This window comes from Entelurus aequoreus, linkage group LG24 (assembly GCF_033978785.1).
Source record: "Entelurus aequoreus isolate RoL-2023_Sb linkage group LG24, RoL_Eaeq_v1.1, whole genome shotgun sequence".
Classification (NCBI taxonomy): domain Eukaryota; kingdom Metazoa; phylum Chordata; class Actinopteri; order Syngnathiformes; family Syngnathidae; genus Entelurus; species Entelurus aequoreus.
The window spans coordinates 5,172,746-5,197,720 of NC_084754.1; the positions used below are offsets into that span (position 1 = coordinate 5,172,746).

Below are 24,975 nucleotides of genomic sequence, written 5' to 3' on the forward strand. Positions count from 1 at the left end.
GGTTGTTGTTTTTGTTGTCCTAAACCTCAGCTAAATTTTCAAAATGTATACCGTGTGTGAGTTTATAACACATAATTTTATATTGCTTCATTTGTTTACAATATTTTATTTAGTCACTTCTACACCAACTACTGGTTAAACCTATTTTTTCTCTGAATCCGTAGTTCACGTTTTGTATGTTTGTTTTAAGGGTCAATAACAAAAAGTATATATATTTTTTCCACTTTATTTCAAAAACTGACAAAAGTAACATATACACTACCGTTCAAAAGTTTGGGGTCACCCAAACAATTTTGTGGAATAGCCTTCATTTCTAAGAACAAGAATAGACTGTCGAGTTTCAAATGAAAGTTCTCTTTTTCTGGCCATTTTGAGCCTTTAATTGACCCCACAAATGTGATGCTCCAGAAACTCAATCTGCTCAAAGGAAGGTCAGTTTTGTAGCTTCTGTAACGAGCTAAACTGTTTTCAGATGTGTGAACATGATTGCACAAGGGTTTTCTAATCATCAATTAGCCTTCTGAGCCAATGAGCAAACACATTGTACCATTAGAACACTGGAGTGATAGTTGCTGGAAATGGGCCTCTATACACCTATGTAGATATTGCACCAAAAACCAGACATTTGCAGCTAGAATAGTCATTTACCACATTAGCAATGTATAGAGTGTATTTCTTTCAAGTTAAGACTAGTTTAAAGTTATCTTCATTGAAAAGTACAGTGCTTTTCCTTCAAAAATAAGGACATTTTAATGTGACCCCAAACTTTTGAACGGTAGTGTACATTTTTTGAAAACGTATACGTAAATATTTTCTTTGGAATAGTCCAACTATAGAAACGAAAGTGCCAGTTGCGGATTAAAGTTAAAGTACCAATGATTGTCACACACACACACACACACTAGGTGTGGTGAAATTTGTCCTCTGCATTTGACCCGTCCACTGATCACCCCCTGTGAGGGGAGCAGTGAGCAGCAGCGGTGGCTACGCCGGGGAATTATTTTTTTTGTTGATTTAACCCCCAATTTCAACCCTTGATGCTGAGTGCCAAGCAGGGAGGTAATGGGTCCCATTTTTATAGTCTTTGGTATGACTCGGCCGGGGTTTGGACTCGCAACCTACCAATCTCAGGGCAGACACTCTAACCATTAGGCCACTGAGTAGAATTAACTTTACACAGGAGAAGTCAATCGATGCCAATGTCTAATCCAGTGTTTTTCAACCTTTTCTGAGCCAAGCACTTTTTTTTTCATTGAAAAAATCCCGAGGCACACCACCAGCAGAAAATGAAACTCAGTAGCCGATATTGACAGTAAAAAGTTGTTCTCGCCATTGTTGGATATGAATTCAAACCATAACCAAGCATGCATCACTATAGCTCTTGTCTCAAAGTAGGTGTACTGTCACCACCTGTCACATGACTTATTTTGATTTTTTGGTGGGTTTTCTGTGTGTAGCGTTTAAGTTCTTGTCTTATTTTGGTGTTATGTACGGATGTACTTTGTGGACGCCGTCTGCTCCACACGCTGTAAGTCTTTGCTGTCGTCCAGCATTCTCTTTTTGTTTACTTCTCAGCCAGTTCACTTTTAGTTTGGTTTTGCTTAAGCCTTTTGTTTATTTTTGGTTTAAGCATTAGATACCTTTTTTACCTGCACGCCGCCTCCCGCTACATATTGTGATCACGACAAACCATGTTCCCGACATCGACAAAGCACTTAGCTACCTGCTGCCACCTACTGATATGGAAGAGTATTACACAGTTACTCTGCCGAGCTCTTGACAGCACAGACAATAATTGCTGGTTTGCAAAAAATATTTTTACCCCAATTAGGTGAAGTTACATAATTTCCCACGGCACACCGAACAATATCTCACGGTACACTAGTGGGCCGCGGCACAGTGGTTGAAAACACTGGAATCGTCCACCTATCAAACTTGTTGCTGTTCGCCTCAGCTTGGCGATGTCACGCCAAATGTCTTCCCTCTACAAAAACCTTTCCGCCCCCATTTACTTCCGTGGTCATTTTTCCTCTTACGTCATTGACAGCGATCGATATCACTTCAGCTTTGACTGCCCGTCGCTGGAAGGATACTTCGTCTTTGACAGCTGCTGGAATCTGAATAAATCGATTATTGTTTGTTTTTTTTGTACAGGCGCGAAGCAGGACAGTCGCGTGCCGGTTAAGGACCCCCGGCAACTTTGTGATTTTATTGGACGCAGCCCCGGAAGTAAATGGGGAAGGGTTTTGTAGGGGGAATACATTTGGCGTGACACCGCCAGTCTGCCTCAGCTTGGCGACAGCTAACATGTGTTCGCCTAACTTTTAAGTCTTTACCCACCCTTTTTATTTTTTTACCTCAGTAACATTTTAAGGAGAAAAAGAAGCAATGGGTTTCATTCTGAGCTCCTTGGTGTTCGACGAGGAAACTACAGGTGGCCATATTGCCCACGACGAGGTAGGTGCTGACTTAGCAAAGTAGTGACGCTAGCTCTTTTTTTATTTTGTCTTATAATTTTGTTTAAATCACAGGGTTTGTGTTTCACTGGATGTCCACTGTTCCTCTCATTGTGTTAAACAAGTCAGAGCATATGTAGGCTGACCATACGTCCTCTTTTCCCCGGACATGTCCTCTTTTGCGGGGATGTCCGGGCGGGGTTTCTTAAATGCCTCAAATGTCCGGCATTTTGAGTTAAGGTTGCGTGTATTTTCAATGTACGTCCAGAGTTAAGAAGGTGTTAAACAAAATGTGTGTAACACGGGTGGGAAATAAGCCATATTTCCTCTCATGGCATCCCCTCATATTACCTGCGCCGTTTCCACGTTTAATCTCACGAGTTTAACACATGCGCTCACGTGACCCGCTGCAGCCTATCGCGCTCTATATGATCCACCGTCCCAAGATGGCTGCCAGGTGCGGTGGCTAAACCTGGGGACATCTGAAGCTGGTATGTCGTTTGCCTGCATATCGTAAAAACAACCGTCCAACATTTTACAACTAATTGTAAACTTATAGGTGCCGACCATCAGGGCCGAGTTGCGACGAGAGAGTGTTATTAAGCCGAGTTGGTAAGTGAATCTGTTTGCTAATAGTAGCTGCTAGCCGTACCCATGTATTGTGTATGGGCGGTTAGCATCGGCTTTTAATCCCGTTTCCTCCAATGTTTCTGATCCCATTGAATTTATATTTATTTCGAGTCTTTATTTTGGGTACTTACATATGGTGACTCAAAGTTGTGGCGTTTTAAGGCCATCTGCACTTTTTATGCTACGGTAAAGACAATGAATGAACACTGTTACACCCGTCATAGTGACGTCACTGTTATTGTTAATGTTACACCCGTCATAGTGACGTCACTGTTATTTTCTATTGTTTAATATTGTTAATGTTACACCCGTCATAGTGACGTCACTGTTATTTTCTATTGTTTAATATTGTTCATGTTGCACCCGTCATAATGACAACACTGTGTACTGTCGTGTTTGTTATTTTGTACATACATGGGATTGTTTAATATTGTTAATGTTGGCAGTATTATTGCTAATAATGATAATAATAACTGTAACTTATTTATTGAAGGTCGAACAATAGATGACTTAAAGGCCTACTGAAATGATTTTTTTTTATTTAAACGGGAATAGCAGATCCATTCTATGTGTCATACTTGATCATTTTGCGATATTGCCATATTTTTGCTGAAAGGATTTAGTATAGAACAACGTCGATAAAGTTCGCAACTTTTGGTCTCTGATAAAAAAAAACCTTGCCCCTACCGGAAGTAGCGTGACGTTGTCAGTTGTTCACTCCCACTTTATAAGTTAACCCGGCCGTATTGGCATGTGTTGCAATGTTAAGATTTCATCATTGATATATAAACTATCAGACTGCGTGGTCGGTAGTAGTGGCTTTCAGTAGGCCTTTAATGTTGATGTTTATTTGCGCACATTGATTGAACTCCGGGTCCTGTGTTTTCGTAGGCCAGGTCCCTAAGTCTTGGATGGCGAGCTGTAGATAGGCCTTGAGCCCGAGCCCAAGGATCTCCACCTCTCAACCCCTGAACTCCACCTGCTCTGGTCGGGCCGGTAGGCGGCTTATAGCCGAACCCCTTGCCTCGCACCTCATTACTCTGCAGCCCTTTGCACTACCTCATACACACCCTGCCCATAAACTGAACTGTCACTACAAACTGCCATATGCACAACCCCAACCCGTGTGGCCGTATAAACTGTGAATGCGCATATGGACTGCGATCAGTCTCATATGACTCCTATGAACTTTAAGAACTTTTGATACCACCTTGTATGAATTACCTGAACTCTTAATCAATGAACTAAACCAACATTGTTTGTTGAGATTCCTTTGTTTTTTTCTTTTGTTTTGAATGGCCATTCCTATCAATGTCTGTCCACTATTTGTTGCACTGTACATATTTAAATAACACCAGTATTATTTAAAGCATTTAATTGTCTGTCCTACTCTCTCCGAGTCGTAATCTAGACTTCTGATTAGCCCAATATTGAGAAAGTGGGACCCCACAATTTTACTGTGGTACCCCATTTTTATTACTTGATGGGGTCCCTGGGACCCCATTTTGAAAATTTCTAGCACCAACACTGCTGTCAACAGAGGAGAAAAATGCTTTATTTAAATAAATATATTATTTATAAAGCAAGTTTGAGTATCATTGGCAAATTTTCACCTAGTCCCCGCCTTGGCACGCATATATGTCCTCTTTTTGGGATTTCAGAATATGGTCAGCCTAGCATATGTCAATTTAAGAAACTTTGTTTCTCGTGTATGGGTGAGGGCCGACATCCGGGCAACTGAGCTACATACGGGTTCTTCGAGCCATAGCAACCAGACTGGCGTTGAAAACAAACCGTTGCCATTACTCTTTAACCTGTCGACCTACGCTGGTTAAACCCGTCATTCTGCCTCCAAAATGCCGAAAAACTGTGTTGTTTTTGGTTGTGCTAACCACAACTGGAAACAGGGAAAACAAAGGTTGTATTTTGTTCTGCCAAAGCGTGATAAAAGCCCACAGAGACGAGACAAATGGCTCGCAGCTTTACACCAGGAAAACGAACGCTTCTACTTGGACGTCAAGCAGAACGCCAAAGGCCGCTTCTTGAAGATAGCCGAAGTCGGGGCCGGTGGCAACAAGAGCCGCTTCACGCTGTCTATGTCGGTGGCGGTCGAGTTCCGCGACTACTTGGGGGACTTCATCGAACACTACGCCCAGTTGGGTCCCAGCAACCCGGGAATGGTGCAGGATGAGCCGCGGCGGGCCCTGAAAAGCGAGTTCCTAGTGCGGGAGAATCGGAAGTACTACATGGACCTGAAAGAGAACCAGCGGGGACGGTTCTTGAGGATCCGGCAGACCGTGAACAGGGGGCCCGGCTTGGGGTCAGACCATCGCGCTCCCGGCGCAGGGACTTATCGAGTTCCGCGACGCTTTGGCCAAACTTATTGATGATTACGGCGTGGACGAGGAGCCCGCGGAGCTGCCGGAGGGCTCGTTGATGACTGTTGACAACAAGCGCTTCTTCTTCGACGTGGGCTCCAACAAGTACGGCGTGTTCACACAAAGTTGTTGATAACTTCCGCGTCTCTTTCTTAGTAGCGCGCAGCCTAAGCTAACTAGCAAGCTAAGCTAAGCCTGAGAAGCTTTAAAGTTCACTGAGACGAGTCTGACGCAAATAATACATTTTCGTTTTTTCACACGATATGCAAATAAGTAAAAATGCGTAAATGAAGGATTTAACGCCGACTTCCAAGCCACAACGCTCGTTAAATGCTTTTTCTGTCAATGCTGTGTTCGCTGTGAGCTGGTTTGTTTTCAACGAATTCCCGGTTGCTAGGGGATTGGTAGGCGGAAGTGACGTAGGTCCGCCCTCACCCGTGTATTCTTATCGAATCGTCCATGACTTCGCTACTGCGCATGCGTATAACACCGAAACCCGTTTTCAATGTGCATATATTTTGGATTGGTTGATTGAATCTTTTATTAGTAGATTGCACAGCACAGTACATATTCCATACAATTGACCACTAAATGGTAACACCCAAATAAGTTTTTCAACTTGTTTAAGTCGGGGTCCACTTAAATTGATTCATGGTACAGATATATACTATCATAATACAGTCATCACACAAGATAATCATCAGAGTATATACATTGAATTATTTACATTATTTACAATCCATGGTGTGGGATGTGGAGGAGGGGGTGGGGGGTTAGGATTTGTTGGTATCAACACTTCAGTCATCAACAATTGCATCATCAGAGAAATGGACATTGAAACTGTAGGACTGACTTGGTAGGATATGTACAGCAAGTAGTGGACAAAGAGAGAGAGATCAGAAAGCATAAGAATAAGTATCTACATTTGATTATTTACATTTGATTATTTACAATCCGGGGATGTGGAAGGGGGAGGGTGTTAGTTTAGGGTTGAAGTTGCCTGGAGGTGTTCTTTTAGTGCGGTTTTGAAGGAGGATAGAGATGCCCTTTCTTTTACACCTGTTGGGAGTGCATTCCATATTGATGTGGTATAGAAGGAGAATGAGTTAAAGGCCTACTGAAATGAATTTTTTTTTTATTGAAACGGGGATAGCAGATCCATTCTATGTGTCATACTTGATCATTTCGCGATATTGCCATATTTTTGCTGAAAGGATTTAGTAGAGAACGACGACGATAAAGATTGCAACTTTTGGTATCTGATAAAAAAAAAGCCTTGCCCCTACCGGAAGTAGCGTGACGTAGTCAGTTGATAGCCTCCTCATATTTTCCTATTGTTTTCAATGCAGCTAGAGCGATTCGGACCGAGAAAGCGACGATTACCCCATTAATTTGAGCGAGGATGAAAGATTTGTGGATGAGGAACGTTAGAGTGAAGGACTAGAGTGCAGTGCAAGACATATCTTTTTTCGCTCTGACCGTAACTTAGGTACAAGCTGGCTCATTGGATTCCACACTCTCTCCTTTTTCTATTGTGGATCACGGATTTGTATTTTAAACCACCTCGGATACTATATCCTCTTGAAAATGAGAGTCGAGAACACGAAATGGACATTCACAGTGACTTTTATCTCCACGACAATACATCGACGAAACACTTTAGCTACGGAGGTAACGTGATAGCATTGTGCTTAACTGCATATAGAAACAAAATAAATAAATCCCTGACTGGAAGGATAGACAGAAGATCAACAATACTATTAAACCATGGACATGTAAATACACGGTTAATGCTTTCCAGCCTGGCGAAGCTTAAAAATGCTGCTGCTAACGACGCCATTGAAGCTAACTTAACTACGGAGCTAACGTGATAGCATCGTGCTTAACTGCATATAGAAACAAAATAAATAAATCCCTGACTAGAAGGATAGACAGAAGATCAACAATGCTTTCCAGCTTGGCGAAGCTTAAAAATGCTGTTGCTAACGACGCCATTGAAGCTAACTTAGTAACGGGACCTCACAGAGCTATGATTAAAACATTAGCGCTCCACCTACGCCAGCCAGCCCTCATCTGCTCATCAACACCTGTGCTCACCTGCGTTCCAGCGATTGACGGAAGGACGAAGGACTTCACCACGATCATCCCTGCGGTCGGTGGCTAGCGTCGGCTAGCACGTCTGCAATAGTGTCACAGTGGCTTACACTTGCATCGCAATATCATAAGCTTGACAACACAAATATTTTCACAAAGATAAAATAAGTCATATTTTTGGTTCATTTAATAGTTAAAACAAATTTACATTATTGCAATCTGTTGATAAAACATTGTCCTTTACAATTATAAAAGCTTTTTACAAAAATCTACTACTCTGCTTGCATGTCAGCAGACTGGGGTAGATCCTGCTGAAATCTATGTATTGAATGAATAGAGAATCCTTTTGAATCGGGAAACAATCAATTTTTAATCGAGAATCGGGTTGAATTGAAAAATCGATTTTGAATCGAATCGTGACCCCAAGAATCGATATTGTATCGAATCGTGGGACACCCAAAGATTCACAGCCCTAATATGAACGTCACACCCCCTCTCGATCGACATATTTTACAATCAAGCGAACCGCAACAAAAATGCAACAAACCGCGAAATATGAACGCGAAGGGTAAAAAATAAACTCGCCTACTATTTGATATATCACCAAGCTTTAGGACCTTGTTGTTATAATCTCCTTTCGCGTCTGTCCCTGATGCCCGCATTTCAGGCTGGCCGCTCTGGAAACACTGTGGAAACGCTCCCCACCCACACTGCTTGGTGCCTCGTCTGAGCTCTTGTGACTTAGATGACCATAGTAACTAATTAGATGACCATAGTAGCTAATTAGATGACCATAGTAGCTAATTAGATGACCATAGTAACTAATTAGATGACCATAGTAACTAGTACATCATGCAAAAGCGCAGATTCCAACCATTGAAGTACTTTGTATAGTCGAAGACTTACGGTCATTAGAAAACATCACTGCACATCAGCATGGCAGCTACACTTTCCATCTTAAAGATCTAAAACAATTATTTGGGAATGTCCGGCGGGCCAGATTGAAAAGCTTAACAACCCGCATGGGGCCCCCGGGCCTTGATTTACCCGGGTCTGCATTATGCACACATTCCTGAATGATCCATGACTCCGCAAAACAGCGGCCTTGCCTCTTATTTATTTGTCAGGGAGTAGGCAACCCTGTTTTGCATTAAACCTCTTGCCATTTATTTTGTAGTGTATGTAATGTATTAATATTTAGTATTCATGATTCTTCATGACTTTTATCCTATCCATATATCCATTTTATCCTATCCATATATATATATATATATATATATATATATATATATATATATATATATATATATATATATTTTGTTTGTCTTTTCTTATCCACTTTGTACCGCTTGCTACTCACGGTGTCTCCTAGCCGCTCAGGCAAATCATCTGTCTAAAAATGCATTTTCTCATCGATAATGTGACATCATTGCACGCGAGGAAAGTGTGCTGTATATATATATATATATATATATATATATATATATATATATATATATATATATATATATATATATATATATATATATATATATATACAGTATATATCTAATATATACACTACCATTCAAAAGTTTGGGGTCACGCAATTTCTCGCATGGAATAGCCTTCATTTCTAAGAGCAGGAATAGACTGTCGAGTTTCAGATGAAAGTTCTCTTTTTCTGGCCATTTTGAGCGTTTAATTGACCCCACAAATGTGATGCTCCAGAAACTCAATCTGCTCAAAGGAAGGTCAGTTTTGTAGCTTCTGTAACGAGCTAAACTGTTTTCAGATGTGTGAACATGATTGCACAAGAGTTTTCTAATCATCAATTAGCCTTCTGAGCCAATGAGCAAACACATTGTACCATTAGAACACTGGAATGATAGTTGCTTGAAATGGGCCTCTATACACCTATGTAGATATTGCACCAAAAACCAGACATTTGCAGCTAGAATAGTCATTTACCACATTAGCAAAGTATAGAGTGTATTTCTTTAAAGTTAATGTGTACACTTTGTTTTGGCTGCCCCCTACTGGACATAATAGTGCTCTGATTCTCCTCATTTGTTTCTTTATGACACAAAATTCATCCACACTACCTTGACGTCTAGAAATCACCAGCTCCAAGTGAAGATCTTAAAGGGGAACGACACTTTAAAAAAACATGTTTACCTATAATTCACAATCAATCATGAGTGACAAGAACACATTTGTCTTTTTTTAAGGCATTCTAAGTCGTTATTAAAACGTCAATAAAAGTCCGCTTACAATGGAGCCAATGGGAGCCATGACATCATTGCGTCTATTCTGACTGTAAAACCCAATAAATAACTATCCAAAAAGCGCAGACGATGCTTACATTTCGTGCCCTGAATATTAACCAAGTGTTAGCACAGGCTTTGAATTTAAACTTTTTAAGGTCAAGGCAAGTGTTTCCATAAAGGAGGGCTCATATTTTAGGGCACCAAGGCAAGCATTATTTTCTTTCGAGGCTGGGGCTCCATGCGTATATATATATATATATATATATATATATATATATATATATATATATATATATATATATATATATATATATATATATATATATATATATATATATATATATATATATATATATATATATATATATATATATATATATATATATATATATATATATATATATATATATATATATATATATATATATATGTATATGTGTGTGTATATATATGTGTATATATATATGTGTATATATGTGTGTATATGTGTGTATATGTATATATATGTATATATATATATATATATATATATATATGTATATGTATATGTATATGTATATATATATTAGGGATGTTTGATAATGGCTTTTTGCCGATATCCCGATATTGTCCAACTCTTTAATTACCGATACCGATATCAACCGATGTATGCAGTCGTGGAATTAACACATTATGCCGAATTTGGACAACCATGTATGGTGAAGATGAGGTACTTTTTAAAAAATAAAATAAAATAAGATAACTAAATTAAAAACATTTTCTTGAATAAAAAAGAAAGTAAAACAATATAAAAACAGTTACATAGAAACTAGTAATTAATGAAAATGAGTAAAATTAACTGTTAAAGGTTAGTACTATTAGTGGACCAGCAGCACGCACAATCATGTGTGCTTACGGACTGTATCCCTTGCAGACTGTATTGATATATATTGATATATGATGTAGGAACCAGAATATTGATAACAGAAAGAAATGGGGGGAGGGAGTTTTTTTGGGTTGGTGCACTAATTGTAAGTGTATCTAAAGTTAAAGTTAAAAACTTTTGTGTTTTTTATGTTGATTTAATTTTTTTAAAAAACAAACAAAAAAAAACCCGATACATATAATGAAAAAAACGATACCGAAAATTTCCGATATTACATTTTAACGCATTTATCGGCCGATAATATCGGCAGGCCGATATTATCGGACATCCCTAATATATATATATATATATATATATATATATATATATATATATATATATATATACACACACACACACACACACGTGTGGAATTTATATTTTATTTAATGTTTCCACACAAAAATCCAGTGAGTTGAAACATCTTTCCTTTCACATGTCTTCTGCTATGTGCCTGTAAAAACTTTTGCCAGAAGCGTATAGTTTTATAAGACCCCATTACCTCTGTGTCTGTGTATAGAGTATATGTGGGAATTCCATACAGTTTAAATGGCCATCAGGAAACAATGACGAATTATTCATAAAGGCACAGAAATGGGAGGCACCTTACCCTGAGGGATTGTGAGAATTTAATGTATAGATTATGGTTAAGTTTAAGCTGTCATCTTTGTTCGGGTTAAAGCCCCGAAACGTGGTTTTTAGTCAGTGAGGATGACTGTTGGCACCCTGCGGGTGCAGCTTGGATAGGCTCCAGCCCCCCCACCCCACGACCCCGAAAGGGACAAGATGTAGAAAATACTGTAGATGGATTAGAGCATTAGTTGCTCAATATCAACCTCTAGAGGTGACACTTGCCATGACATCCTTGACCAAAAAAGTCCAAATGGGATGAAGGGCTCCAAGAATCATGAATGGCAGAATGATAGGGAGAGAGTAGCATACTTCCTTCCTTGGGCTGCACTCTAAACAATTTAACAAGAGTCAGAAAGCAAGCAGGGAGATATTTGCACAATCCTGCACAAAAACAAACACTAGGCTGAAGACGAGCGTGTGTGGTGGAGCATCAAGAGGACTGTTTGACATTAATGTGCTTTCCCAATCACTTATTCTGATCAGGGTCACAGCTGACTCTGGTAGTAAACACTTTGGGCTCGTCACCTGTCAATCACAAGGCTTTACACATCTTTCATGTTGTTGATAAAACCCAGCTGGTCATTTTCCAGATTCGGAAAATCGGGTGTCTCCATTTTCTCGCGTGACTGTTCGTTTGTGTAAGAAAACTGTTCTACTGATTAGAGGGGCTGTTTGTAACTTGCTCAATGTTCCATTTTTTTGACCAAAAAAAATATACCAACACGACCACCTACGAGCTTATTACCTTTGGTGGTTTCACAGAACATATTCAGTACAGGCCAAAAGTTTGGACACACCTTCTCATTCACAACACAACTGATGGTCCCGACCCCATTGATAAAGCAAGAAATTCCACTAATCAACCCTGATAAGGCACACCTGTGAAATGGAAATCATTTCAGGTGACTATATATATAATGCACTTTGTGACTTTAATAATAAATATGGCAGTGCTATGTTGGGACTTTTTTCCATAACTTGAGTTGAAGTTGTTCTCTTATTTTGGTAAACCTTGTTACATTGTTTAATGCATCCAGCGGGGCATCACACCAAAATGAGGCATAATAATGTGTTAATTAGAGTGTCCGCCCTGAGATCGGTAGGTTGTGAGTTCAAACCCCGGCCGAGTCATACCAAAGACTATAAAAATGGGACCCATTACCTCCCTGCTTGGCACTCAGCATCAAAGGTTGGAATTGGGGGTTAAATCACCAAAAATGATTCCCGGGCGCGGCACCGCTGCTGCCCACTGCTCCCCTCACCTCCCAGGGGGTGAACAAGGGGATGGGTCAAATGCAGAGGACAAATTTCACCACACCTAGTGTGTGTGTGACAATCATTGGTACTTTAACTTTTTAACTTTTTATTTCCACGACTGTATATATCGGTATCGGTTGATATCGGAATCGGTAATTAAGAGTTGGACAATATCGGAATATCGGATATCGACAAAAAAGCCATTATCGAACATCTCTAGAGCAAAGGGTGGCTATTTTGAAGAAACTAGAATATAAAACATGTTTTCAGTTACCGTATTTCCTTGAATAGCCGCAGGGGCGTTAATTAATTTAAAACCTCCTGTCACACCTGCGTTTACCGGAAACCGGCGGGATGGCCGTGCATGCGGTAATTATTTTAAAACCTCTTCTCACTCCGGCGTTTACCAAAAGGAATCCATAAAATTTAGGCGTGCGCTTTGAGTGTGATGTAAGCATACCATCATGAAAAGCACATTTAATTAAAAAAAACGTTATTATGGTCTTACCTGTACTTATAAATGGAGTCCATTTGCAGCTCCTTCTGACCAAAAGCATCGATAACTTGTTTATAGAAGTCTTCCTTATTTTCTTTCTTCAGTTTTAAAAGTCTCTGTTTCGATGGAGATATTCCTTTAATTATTACCTCCTGCTTCGATTGAAAGTCCAGTTTAGAAAACTGTTTTATTTTATGTATGTAATCCTCCATTTTAAAAGTTCAGGCAGAGGACAGAAAAAAAAATCTCTTGCTGCGTGTGTTCACTTCTTCTGCAGTACCGGAAGTCGCAAGAAGGATCACTAGCGCGGCAGCGCCCTCTACCACCAGGAGGCGGGAGTCATTTAATGACTTATACAGTATTTCACACACGCAGCTACGGTATATTAATAAAACATAGCTGCTTACTGTTCTCTTTAGCATACTGTACAGGTATTCAATAGCTTGGACCTTAAATCCTACTGAAAAGCTCTTTATCTTTTTTCCTTTGTGCGATTGTAAACTACTGAAAGCAGTTTCCTCCATTTTGAAAATGAGGACAGATGCGTCACTCGTGACGTAACGAATTTGACCCGGTGGAAGTGCTAGCCATATGCTAAATATTTTGCGAAACGAGTTTGACCCGGCGAAAATTACAGACATGCGATAATAAAATTAATATTTTGCGAAACGAATTTGATCCAGCTTCAATAATAAACCGGCGATAAGGCCAAGCATGCGTTAATTATTTTGAGAAACGAGTTTGACCCGGCAGTAATTCTAGACGTGCGAATACTATATTCCCTGCGCCAATTCAAGGAAATACGGTATTTCACCTTTTTTTGTTAAAGGCCTACTGAAAGCCACTACTACCGACCACGCAGTCTGATAGTTTATATATCAATGATGAAATCTTAACATTGCAACACATGCCAATACGGCCGCGTTAACTTATAAAGTGCAATTTTAAATTTCCCGCCACACTTCCGCTTGAAAACGTCTAGATATGATGACGTATGCGCGTGACGGAATCAGTTGATGCGGAAGTATTGGTACCCCATTGAATACAATAAAAAAAGCTTTGTTTTCATTTCAAAATTCCACAGTATTCTGGACATCTGTGTTGGTGAATCTTTTGCAATTTGTTTAATGAACAATGGAGACTGCAAAGAAGAAAGTTGTAGGTGGGATCGGTGTATTAGCGGCGGACTACAGCAACACAACCAGGAAGACAGAGATGGATAGCAGACGCGTTAGCCGCCAAACTCACCTTAACTTCCTCCGTCTCGCCGACCGCATCTGTGATCGGGTGAAGTCCTTCGTCGCACCGTCGATCGCTGGAACGCAGGTGAGCACGGGTGTTGATGAGCAGATGAGGGCTGGCTGGCGTAGGTGGATAGCTAATGTTTTTAGCATAGCTCTGTGAGGTCCAGTTGCTAAGTTAGATTCAATGGCGTCGTTAGCAACAGCATTGTTAAGCTCCGCCAGGCTGGAAAGCATTAACCGTGTATTTACATGTCCATGGTTTAATAGTATTGTTGATCTTCGGTCTATCCTTCCAGTCAGGGATTTATTTATTTTGTTTCTATGTGCAGCTAAGCACGATGCTATCACGTTAGCTCCGTAGCTAAAGTGTTTCGTCGATGTATTGTCGTGGAGATAAAAGTCACTGTGAATGTCCATTTCGCGTTCTCGACTCTCATTTTCAAGAGGATATAGTATCCGAGGTGGAATCCAATGAGCCAGCTTGTACCTAAGTTACGGTCAGAGCGAAAAAAGATATGTCTTGCACTGCATTCTAGTCCTTCACACTAATGTTCCTCATCCACAAATCTTTCATCCTCGCTCAAATTAATGGGGTAATCGTCGCTTTCTCGGTCCGAATCTCTCTCACTGCTGGTGTAAACAACAGGAAAATATGAGCAGTCCTTCCCCCGGTGTCGTCACGCTACTTCCGGTAGGGGCAAGGCTTTTTTTTATCAGATACCAAAAGTTGCGATCTTTATCGTCGTTGTTCTCTACTAAATCCTTTCAGCAAAAATATGGCAATATCGCGAAATGATCAAGTATGACACATAGAATGGATCTGCTATCCCCGTTTAAATAAATAAATTCATTTCAGTAGGCTTTTAAGTACATAACTCCACATGTGTTCATTCATAGTTTTGATGCCTTCAGTGACAATCTACAATGTAAATAGTCATGAAAATAAAGAAAACCCATTGAATGAGAAGGTGTGTCCAAACGTTTGGCCTGTACTGTATATGTCTTAAATGTCTAAATTTTTCACAATTATGAATTATCCATCTATCTATCCATTTTCTACCGCTGAAGGGTTGAAATTATACTGAATTTGCATTAAATCAGGTTGTTTTAGCTAACAATCATGCTGCAGGATCTAGCATGTTGCATTCAATGTTTATTCCCAATAATTTCCCATGTATTCCCGTTAATTCCCATGGAAAGTTTTCAACTTTGAATATTCCCGGAATTTTGCAACCCTACGTGTTACACGCGACCGTCATTACATGCTAAAAGCCGTGAGAGGAGCGACACTACAGTGTTGCATGTGTGGAAACACACCTTTTTTTATAGTGCATTTTATTTGAAGGTCTGGAACTCAGAAGTTGTTTTTTCCGGCCTGCTGTCAAGATGAATGAACACATCTTAACTACGCAGACAAACATGTAAGAAGAACAATAGAGCTAACTGGAAAAAGAAGACTTTGTTCTGGCAGAAGGTGCAGTGTGCTTGATATCCAGTGTTTTCACAACTAGGAAGTCGATCATGGTGGAGGAAAGCACAACAATAATATATTGTTTAGGAAAGGGAATGTTAGCACCACTACTTAAACTAAATGGTTGATTTTTGCAGTGTTTTCCGCTTTCAGAGTTGAGCAAACATCTACAGGACTTAGGTCTGCACAGAGGTATGAACAATAGAGCGCAGACCGAACACAGAAGGAAGGAGATTATGTTTTACAAGCCTCAAAGAGAATTTGGATAGGACTAATGTGGATAACATTCACATTTGCTCAGATCATTTTGTGTATTAGGGTTGATCCTGTAGTGGATTGTCCGAAGCTTAAACAGGCAACAAAAGTAGTTTAGTACAACAAATTTATTTACCCATTATCAGAAGTGCAGGTTGAATTAAGTTGGCCGTGCAGACAGACCACATGTTACTCCGGAGTAAACAAGACACACACAAGCCAAAATCACTGTCGAGTTCCGGTCTTCTGCCATTTTTTATATGTCTCTTGTGCGTCATTGTTTGTTATCTAAATGCGTCAATGTCTTTTGGTTATCCCTATCTGTTCCATAACAACTCGAATCCTTTAGACAGTCAACACATTCTGTAGACAGGTTGGCACGACTTAATATTCACTTTTGTCCCACTGGCACAGAATAGAAGATACATTAAATGAGCGTACATTCTTATTAGACATGCAATATAGGTCAAAGGTCAGAAATTCTACTACAATCCGATACCATTTTTTTCATTCCAATTCGATACCGATACTTTGGATTAAGGGAGCTACCGATCCCAAGTACCATTACTCCGATACTTTTAATTATTAGTAGAGATGTCCGATATTACCGGCTGCCGATATTATCGGCCGATAAATGCTTTAAAAATGTAATATCTGAAATTATCGGTATCGTTTTTTTTATTATCGATATCGGATTTTTTCATTTTTGTCTTTTTTAATTAAATCAACATAAAAAACACAATACACACTTACAATTAGTGCACCAACCCAAAAAAAACTCCCTCCCCCATTTACACTCATTCACACAAAAGGGTTGTTTCTTTCTGTTATTAATATTCTGCTTCCTACATTATATATCAATATATATCAATACAGTCTGCAAGGGATACAGTCCGTAAGCACACATGATTGTGCGTGCTGCTGGTCCACTAATAGTACTAACCTTTAACAGTTAATTTTACTCATTTTCATTAATTGCTAGTTTCTATGTAACTGTTTTTATATTGTTTTACTTTCTTTTTTTATTCAAGGAAATGTTTTCAATTTATTTATCTTATTTTATTTTATTAATTTTTTAAAAAAGGACCTTATCTTCACCATACCTGGTTGTCCAAATTAGACATAATAATGTGTTAATTCCACGACTGTATATATCGGTATCGGTTGATATCGGTATCTGTATTTAAGAGTTGGACAATATTGGATATCGGCAAAAAAGCCATTATCGGACATCCCTAATTATTATCCATTCACAAATTGTCTTGTCTGTTTTGCGTTATTAGGAGGCCTCTGCTGTTTGTTTTTCTTTTCAGCTTATACTTAAATCCTGTCTACAAAAGATGTATCGAAGCACAGTGGTCTTAAATACTTGACACTAGGGCTGGGCGATATGGCCTTTTATTAATATCTCGATATTTTTAGGCCATGTCACGATACATGATACATATCTCGATACTTTGCCTTAGCCTTGAATGAACACTTGATGCATATAATCACAGCAGTATGATGATTCTATGTGTCTACATTAAAACATTCTTCTTCATACTGCGTTAATATATGCTCGTTTTAAACTTTCATGCAGAGAGGGAAATCACAACTAAGTCAATTTACCAAAAGTGTATTTATTAAACAGTTATTAAAGGCCTACTGAAAGCCACTACTACCGACCACGCAGTCTGATAGTTTATATATCAATGATGAAATCTTAACATTGCAACACATGCCAATACGGCCGGGTTAACTTATAAAGTGCAATTTTAAATTTCCTGCTAAACTTCCGGTTGAAAACGCCTTTGGATGATGACGTATGCGCGTGACGTAGCCAGTGAAACAGAAGTATCGGTACCACATTGAATCCAATACAAAAGAGCTCTGTTTTCATCTCATAATTCCACAGTATTCTGGACATCTGTGTTGGTGAATCTTTTGCAATTTGTTTAATGAACAATGGAGACTGCAAAGAAGAAAGTTGTAGGTGGGATCGGTGTATTAGCGGCGCACTACAGCAACACAACCAGGAAGACAGAGATTAATAGCAGACGCGTTAGCCGCCGAACTCACCTTAACTTCCTCCGTCTCGCCGACCGCATCTGTGATCGGGTGAAGTCCTTCGTCGCACCGTCGATCGCTGGAACGCAGGTGAGCACGGGTGTTGATGAGCAGATGAGGGCTGGCTGGCGTAGGTGGATAGCTAATGTTTTTATCATAGCTCTGTGAGGTACGGTTGCTAAGTTAGCTTCAATGGCGTCGTTAGCAACAGCATTGTTAACCTTCGCCAGCCTGGAAAGCATTAACCGTGTATTTACATGTCCATATTAAGCGAACATGATTCTTACATGTATGTGCACTTCATGTGTATATTGATGTACTTTCCTTTGTGTGCTTAGTTCTACAGTGACTTCATTGACGGTTTACATATTTGCCAAACTAAACTTCTCCTAATTTAATGTGTTTTCTTTATTTTCATGACTATTTACATTGTAGATTGTCACTGAAGGCATCAAAACTATGAATGAACACATGTGGAGTTATGTACTTCACAAAAAAAAAAGTGAAATAACTGAAAACATGTTTTATATTCGAGTTTTTTCAAAATAGCCACCCTTTAGCTCTGAGTGTGCAAAGCAGTAATCAACACAACACAGCTAATTCTAGTTTCTTCAAATATCCACCCTTTAGCTCTGATTACTGCTTTGCACACTCAGAGCTAAAGGGTGGCTATTTTGAAGAAACTCAAATATAAAACATGTTTTCAGTTATTTCACCTTTTTTTGTTAAGTACATAACTCCACATGTGTTCATTCATAGTTTTGATGCCTTCAGTGACAATCTACAATGTAAATAGTCATGAAAATAAAGAAAACACATTGAATGAGAAGGTGTGTCCAAACTTTTGGCCTGTACTGTATATATTTTTAAGCCCTTTTAAATAATGACTTAATATTGGCCGCGCTCCTAGCCACGCCCCCATCACCACAAGTATATTGATAATCGGGGAAACTTTGGGCCTTCAACACTTACAGAAAATAAGTGCACAGTGATTCAAGACATGCTGGATGCAGTGTGTGTGTGTGTGTGTGTGTGTGTGTGTGTGTGTTGATTGATTGATTGATTTAAACTTTTATTAGTAGATTGCACAGTACAGTACATATTCCGTACAATTGATCACTAAAAGGTAACACCCGAATAAGTTTTTAAACTTGTTTAAGTCGGGGTCCACGTTAATCAATTCATGGTACAAATATATACTATCAGCATAATACAGTCATCACACAAGTTAATCATCAGAGTATATACATTGAATTATTTACATTATTTACAATCCGGGGGTTGGGGCGGGGGGGTTAGGTTTGGTTGCTATCAGCACTTCAGTCATCAACAATTATATCATCTGAGAAATGGACATTGTAACAGTGTAGGTCTGACTTGGTAGGATATGTACAGCGAGCGGTGAACATAGTGAGCTCAAAAAGCATAAGAACAAGTATATACATTTGATTATTTACAATCTGGAGAGGTGGGATGTGGAGGGGGGAGGGTGTTAGTCTAGGGTTGTAGGTGACTTGAGGTGTTCTTTTAGTGCGGTTTTGAAGGAGGATAGAGATGCCCTTTCTTTTACACCTGTTGGGAGTGCATTCCATATTGATGTGGCATAGAAAGAGAATGAGTTAAGACCTTTGTTAGATCGGAATCTGAGTTTAACGTGGTTAGTGGATTTAACGTGGTTAGTGGAGGTGAACGGTGACGTTCACCTCTACCACCTGTTTCCTCCCCTCCAAGTAATTTTGCATCCAGCTCCATGAGGTTTTATCAAATCCGATTGCTCTGAGCTTATCCAACAGTATAGCGTGGTTAACGGTGTCAAAGGCCTTCTGAAGGTCCAGCATGACCGTGCCGCAGTATTTACTCCTAGCTTTCTGTAGAAGGCTTTAATGTGTTCTACACCGAAACGACCAGAGTGGTGGGACAGCTTGTTAACTAGAGTTGTGGCTATGCTGGTGAAAAAGGTGTTAAGTCTGCTTGCTACCTCCAGTTTGTCTGTAATGGAGTCGCCCTTCTTGATGTTGGTGAGTCTGGTTTTAAGTTTCTGGCTGAAGCCAGGAAGATGGTTGTTGAGGATGTTCCAGAGCTCACGTTGCTTATCTGTGTTTTCCTCTATTTTGTCGTTAATATAATTTTTTTTAAAGGATTTAGTCAGGTTGTTTGCCTTATTTCTTAATTTATTGCATTTCTTTTTGAGTGTTGTAAGGAGTGATTTGAGGTTATTATTGGGTTGTTTATCTACTTCGGTTTTGCACTTTTGGTATTCGGAGTATTTTTTGTCTTTGTCTGTTATGGCAGCTAATAGGTCCGGATTCATCCATGGTTCAGAGCGGGCTTTGATCCTGACTGTTCTCACGGGAGCCATATCATTTAGTATCGCTAGGAACGCTGTTTTAAAGCGATCCCAAGCATCATCGACCAGGTAGCTCGTGAGCACAGGGACCAGTCCCACTCACCTAGTTTTAGGTTGAAATTATCACTGGAGTATGTTTTACGGGATCTGGATTGAGCTGTTATGTGGCCGTTGGCTTTGGGTTTAGCTATTTTGCGGGTGCAGAAGGTTAGATAGTGGTCGCTAAGACCACAGATGATGACCCCACTATTTTTTATGTTAGGCCGGTCTGATGTGAGAATGAGATCTATGGTAGATTGGGTGGAATCACACACCCTTGTGGGTAGTGTTATTAGCTGGGTGAGACCGTGCAGATTACAAAGCTTGCTGTAAGATTTGAAGACAGGTGCATCTCCGCGTTGAATATCTGTGTTCAGATCTCCAGTTATAATTTTCTCCACGTGTCTACCTCAGCTAAGCACTCCTCGAGAGCACCATAGAAATCACTCTGATTAGGGGGTCTGTATACAGTCCCTATCAGTACCGGCTAAGCGTTTTTAAATTTGATTTCCGCCCACACAGATTCAAGGGCATTGTGGTTAAGATCAGTGCAAGTTATGTATTTAATATCCTGGTGAATATACAGTACATACAAACACCCCCACCGTGTTTATTCCTGTCCTTTCTGATAACTGAGAAGTTTTCTATCTCTATCTCTGAGTCAGAAACACTTTGATCTAATTTAGTTTCAGAGAAACACAGGATTTTTACTTTGTTGTTATGGACCATTTCTCTGATTTGGTGGAGTTTGGTTCCAGCGAGTATGTTCACATGAAGGTGGGTAATGTGTGTCTTGTTCCACTTGCTTTTGATGGGATGATGTATGAAAGACACACTGAATACACATGTCTGCTATTACTGTGTGAATGTTTCCTGGGAGTCATGGTGTAAAACCCTGCAGCTGACATCTCTCACTAAAAATAAGAACATGATGCACTTGAAGGCAAACATGTTTTATTTTCGTCATAGATTAAAATGAACGCTTCATTTTGTTCCAACCAAGTTCTGCAACGTGAAAGAAAAACATACAATCTTCGCTTTGGTCCATCTTTGATATTCATCTGCGTGTCCTGCGTTTGTTCTTGTCAGATTTATAATTATAAAATACTTGCTATGCTGTGTGGCATTGCAGTTAATTGACTAAGTCATTCATTAGTGGCTGTGTTACAGCTTGCTACTGAGCTGAGTCAGCGTGTGCGGGCTGGTCACCCCTGGGAAGCCTCCGTCGAAGGCGGCGTTCAGAACCTGGTCCAGGTTGGCAGCGGTGACAAAGTCCAGATCGGCCCGCACGTTTGCCGGCAGCTCGTCCAGATCCTTCTCGTTGCGTTTGGGGAGAATGACTCGCTTCACGCCCGCCCTGTGGGCCGCCAGGACTTTGTCTTTAATCCCGCCCACCTGAGGAAGACAAGCACATCTGATTGGTTGGGACAGATTAAAAACAGTACAGTTTGGAATGGTGGAGATGTATCCATCCATCCATCCATTTTCTACCGCTTGTCCAGTTCGGGGTCGCGGGGGTGCTGGAGCCTATCTCAGCTGCATTTGGGCGGAAGGCGGGGTACACCCTGGACAAGTCGCCACCTCATATATATCGTTATTATTATTATTTTTTCATATATAGTTAAGCGTAGCGTACTTGTATAACTGATCTGAATCGTATACATTTTTGGCACACTACCTAAAATCTTTTGATTGGTTGAAGGTTGCCAGGCAGGAATGACCAAACATCAGTGAATCATGCAAAAAATTAAAATCAGAAAGACTATATTGCCGTCACTTGTTACAACATTTTAAGGTTGTATTGTTTTTATACAAAACCCAAAACCAGTGAAGTTGGCAAGTTGTGTAAATGGTAAATAAAAACAGAATACAATTGATTGATTGATTGATTGATTGATTGATTGATTTGCAAATCCTTTTCAACCCATATTCACTTGAATAGACTGCAAAGACAAGATACTTAACGTTCGAACTGGTAAACGTTGTTATTTTTTGCAAATATTAGCTCATTTGAAATTTGATGCCTGCAACATCAGTGTTTCCCACACATTCATTTATTTGTGGCGGCCCGCCACGAAAGAATTACGTCCGCCACAAATTTAAAAAAATAAATAAATAAATAAACCTTTTATTTATTTATTTATTTATTTTTTTGTCCTGTCCAGCTTCTCAGGCAAATCATATAGTTGATGTAGATGCCCATATAGGCTGTTCAGATTTACTTTACGAAAGAGAAGTGTAGGATACTTCTCTTGTTGCCTTATTTGTATTTGACCACTACTGTTTTCTGTTTATTTGTTACTGACTGTGGCAGGACACCTCTGCCTCTGTTTCACTTTATGTTGCTGGTAAATAATATGGTTGTAGTAGTAGGCTAAGGTTAAATTATTTAGTATGCACTAATTAAAGGGGCAGAGCTTTAAGAGACAGTTTAGGTTTTATATTTTATAAGATATATTTTTTGTAAGAACCACAATTAATAAATATATTTCAGTGAATAACCTATTGTTCAAATCTGTATATAAATATGTACATAAAGTCTTGTAATTATATTGTAAAATGGATGGACGTTTAAAACAAAACTGTTATTATTAATTAGTAAGTATACATTTTTTGAGCCTTTTTAGAGAAAATCATATCATTGTAGTAAATTATGCAAATTACTCGATGATGTCATGTGACCACGCCCATAGCCACGCCCCCACCGCCACAGGTATCTTGGCAGTTTATGGGAAGCACTGAACATGTTTCAAAAAAGCTGGCACAAGTGGCAAAAAAGACTGAGACAGTTGAGGAATGCTCATCAAACACTTATTTGGAACATCCCACAGGTGAACAGGCTAATTGGGAACAGGTGGGTGCCATGATTGGGTATAAAAGTAGATTCTGAAATGATCAGTCATTCACAAACAAGGATGGGGCGAGGGTCACCACTTTGTCAACAAACGTGTGATCAAATTAAGTTTTTCAGTTCAAACATTAAGTATCTTGTCTTTGCAGTGTGTTCAAGTGAATATAAGTTGAAAAGGATTTGCAAATCATTGTATTCTGTTTTTATTTACTATTTTCACAGCGTGCCAACTTCACTGGTTTTGTTTTTTGTTTTAAACACATTAGTCCGTAAAGTGATCTATAACAGCACATCTTCACATCACACATTTGACAATTGTTTATAAAATAACAGCTTATATTGTTACAAAAACTGAAGTCCAAGCGAAATCCAATACAGTTTTTGTTAGTAACCCAATCCAAATGATCCAACCAATCATGGTAACTAAATTCCAATAATAAATAAATGTTTTGTAGACCACAATGAAGTGTTTTAAATGTAAAAATAAAAATCGTAATGTGACAACTTTAAGGTAAAATCGGAATAGTGCACTACTTGCTTGTTAGGGTCCCTGCAAGTTTGTGGTCTTAAATTAAATCCAAACAGACCTCCACTGTGTGGCATTGTTCTGATCAATACGAAGAAATAGACAAACATATTGTTCTGTTAACAGAAATATCCATGTCAGAAGAAAGAACAAAACACTGGATGTCTGCCACTGCATCATTTGTGAGTGGGCTACACATGGGGCTATGATGGTGTGTGCGTGTGCGTGTGCGTGTGCGTGTGCGTGTGTGTGTGTGTGTGTGTGTGTGTGTGTGTGTGTGTGTGTGTGTGTGTGTGTGTGTGTGTGTGTGTGTGTGTGTGTGTGTGTGTGTGTGTGTGTGTGGTAACCCACCGGCAGCACCAGTCCTCTGAGTGTGATTTCTCCGGTCATAGCGACATCTGACCGCACCAGTCGACCACAAAACAGAGAGGCCAGGCAGGTTACTATGGTAACGCCAGCAGAGGGTCCATCCTTGGTGACAGCTCCAGCAGGGAAGTGGAGATGGATGTCCGTGCCTTCAAGAGGGTCCGTACCCCCCACCACTGTTGCCCACAACAACACGTGTGAGTCCAATTGACAGAAGTGTATCATTGAATGCATCTTTATGTGACTCACTGTTTGTTAGCTGGTAGGTTTTAGCGTTGGCTCTGAGCCAGCTGATGGACAGATGTGCAGATTCTTTCATGACATCTCCCAGCTGACCCGTGAGTGTCAGCTGACCCTCACCCTCAGTTCGACTGGCCTCCACGAACATGATCTCCCCGCCAAGAGGGGTCCAGGCGAGGCCCACAGCCACACCTGGTAGGGTGAGCCGCTCCGACACCTAAACCACACATACAGTTAAAAACTACTTGTGCGCACACATAACACAAATAAATATACCAATCACGCACAATTAAAAACTAAATAAACCATACATGGTTCATCTAAAAATAATAAACCAAACATGCAGTTAAAAAATAAGTGAACCAACAAAATAAATAGATCACTTACTGTATATACCGTACACAAAAAATAAAAATAAACCAAACAAGCACAATTTAAAACTAAATGAACCATACATTATTAATATAAAAATAATAAACCAAACATGCAG

The 24,975-nt window shown here is 39.6% G+C and overlaps 2 protein-coding genes and 1 pseudogene across 9 annotated transcripts in view; 2 read left to right on the top strand and 1 right to left on the bottom strand.

Annotated features, from left to right (window-relative positions):
- The first annotated feature begins 2,256 nt into the window (after window positions 1-2,256).
- The window catches only part of LOC133641956 (uncharacterized), a 28,167-nt gene continuing 5,448 nt past the window's right edge, over window positions 2,257-24,975 (top strand). Inside the window, exons 1-7 of one of the 8 annotated variants that reach the window (XM_062036107.1) lie at window positions 2,257-2,457; window positions 2,870-2,947; window positions 3,016-3,068; window positions 3,978-4,082; window positions 24,006-24,061; window positions 24,272-24,442; window positions 24,505-24,680. The gene's annotated coding sequence lies outside the window, so the exon portion shown is untranslated. The remainder of the gene's footprint in view (window positions 2,458-2,869; window positions 2,948-3,015; window positions 3,069-3,977; window positions 4,083-24,005; window positions 24,062-24,271; window positions 24,443-24,504; window positions 24,681-24,975) is intronic. The other 7 variants (XM_062036109.1, XM_062036108.1, XM_062036110.1 and 4 more) reach the window with 7 other exon arrangements.
- On the top strand, window positions 2,389-16,081 carry LOC133641444 (transcriptional activator protein Pur-alpha-like; annotated as a pseudogene).
- The window catches only part of lonp2 (lon peptidase 2, peroxisomal), a 90,616-nt gene continuing 87,082 nt past the window's right edge, over window positions 21,442-24,975 (bottom strand). The window contains exons 15-17 of the mRNA XM_062036106.1: window positions 24,495-24,702; window positions 24,231-24,421; window positions 21,442-21,897 (exon numbers count right to left, since the gene is read on the bottom strand). Coding sequence (XP_061892090.1) covers window positions 21,667-21,897; window positions 24,231-24,421; window positions 24,495-24,702 — 630 coding nt within the window. The 3' untranslated portion in view covers window positions 21,442-21,666. The remainder of the gene's footprint in view (window positions 21,898-24,230; window positions 24,422-24,494; window positions 24,703-24,975) is intronic.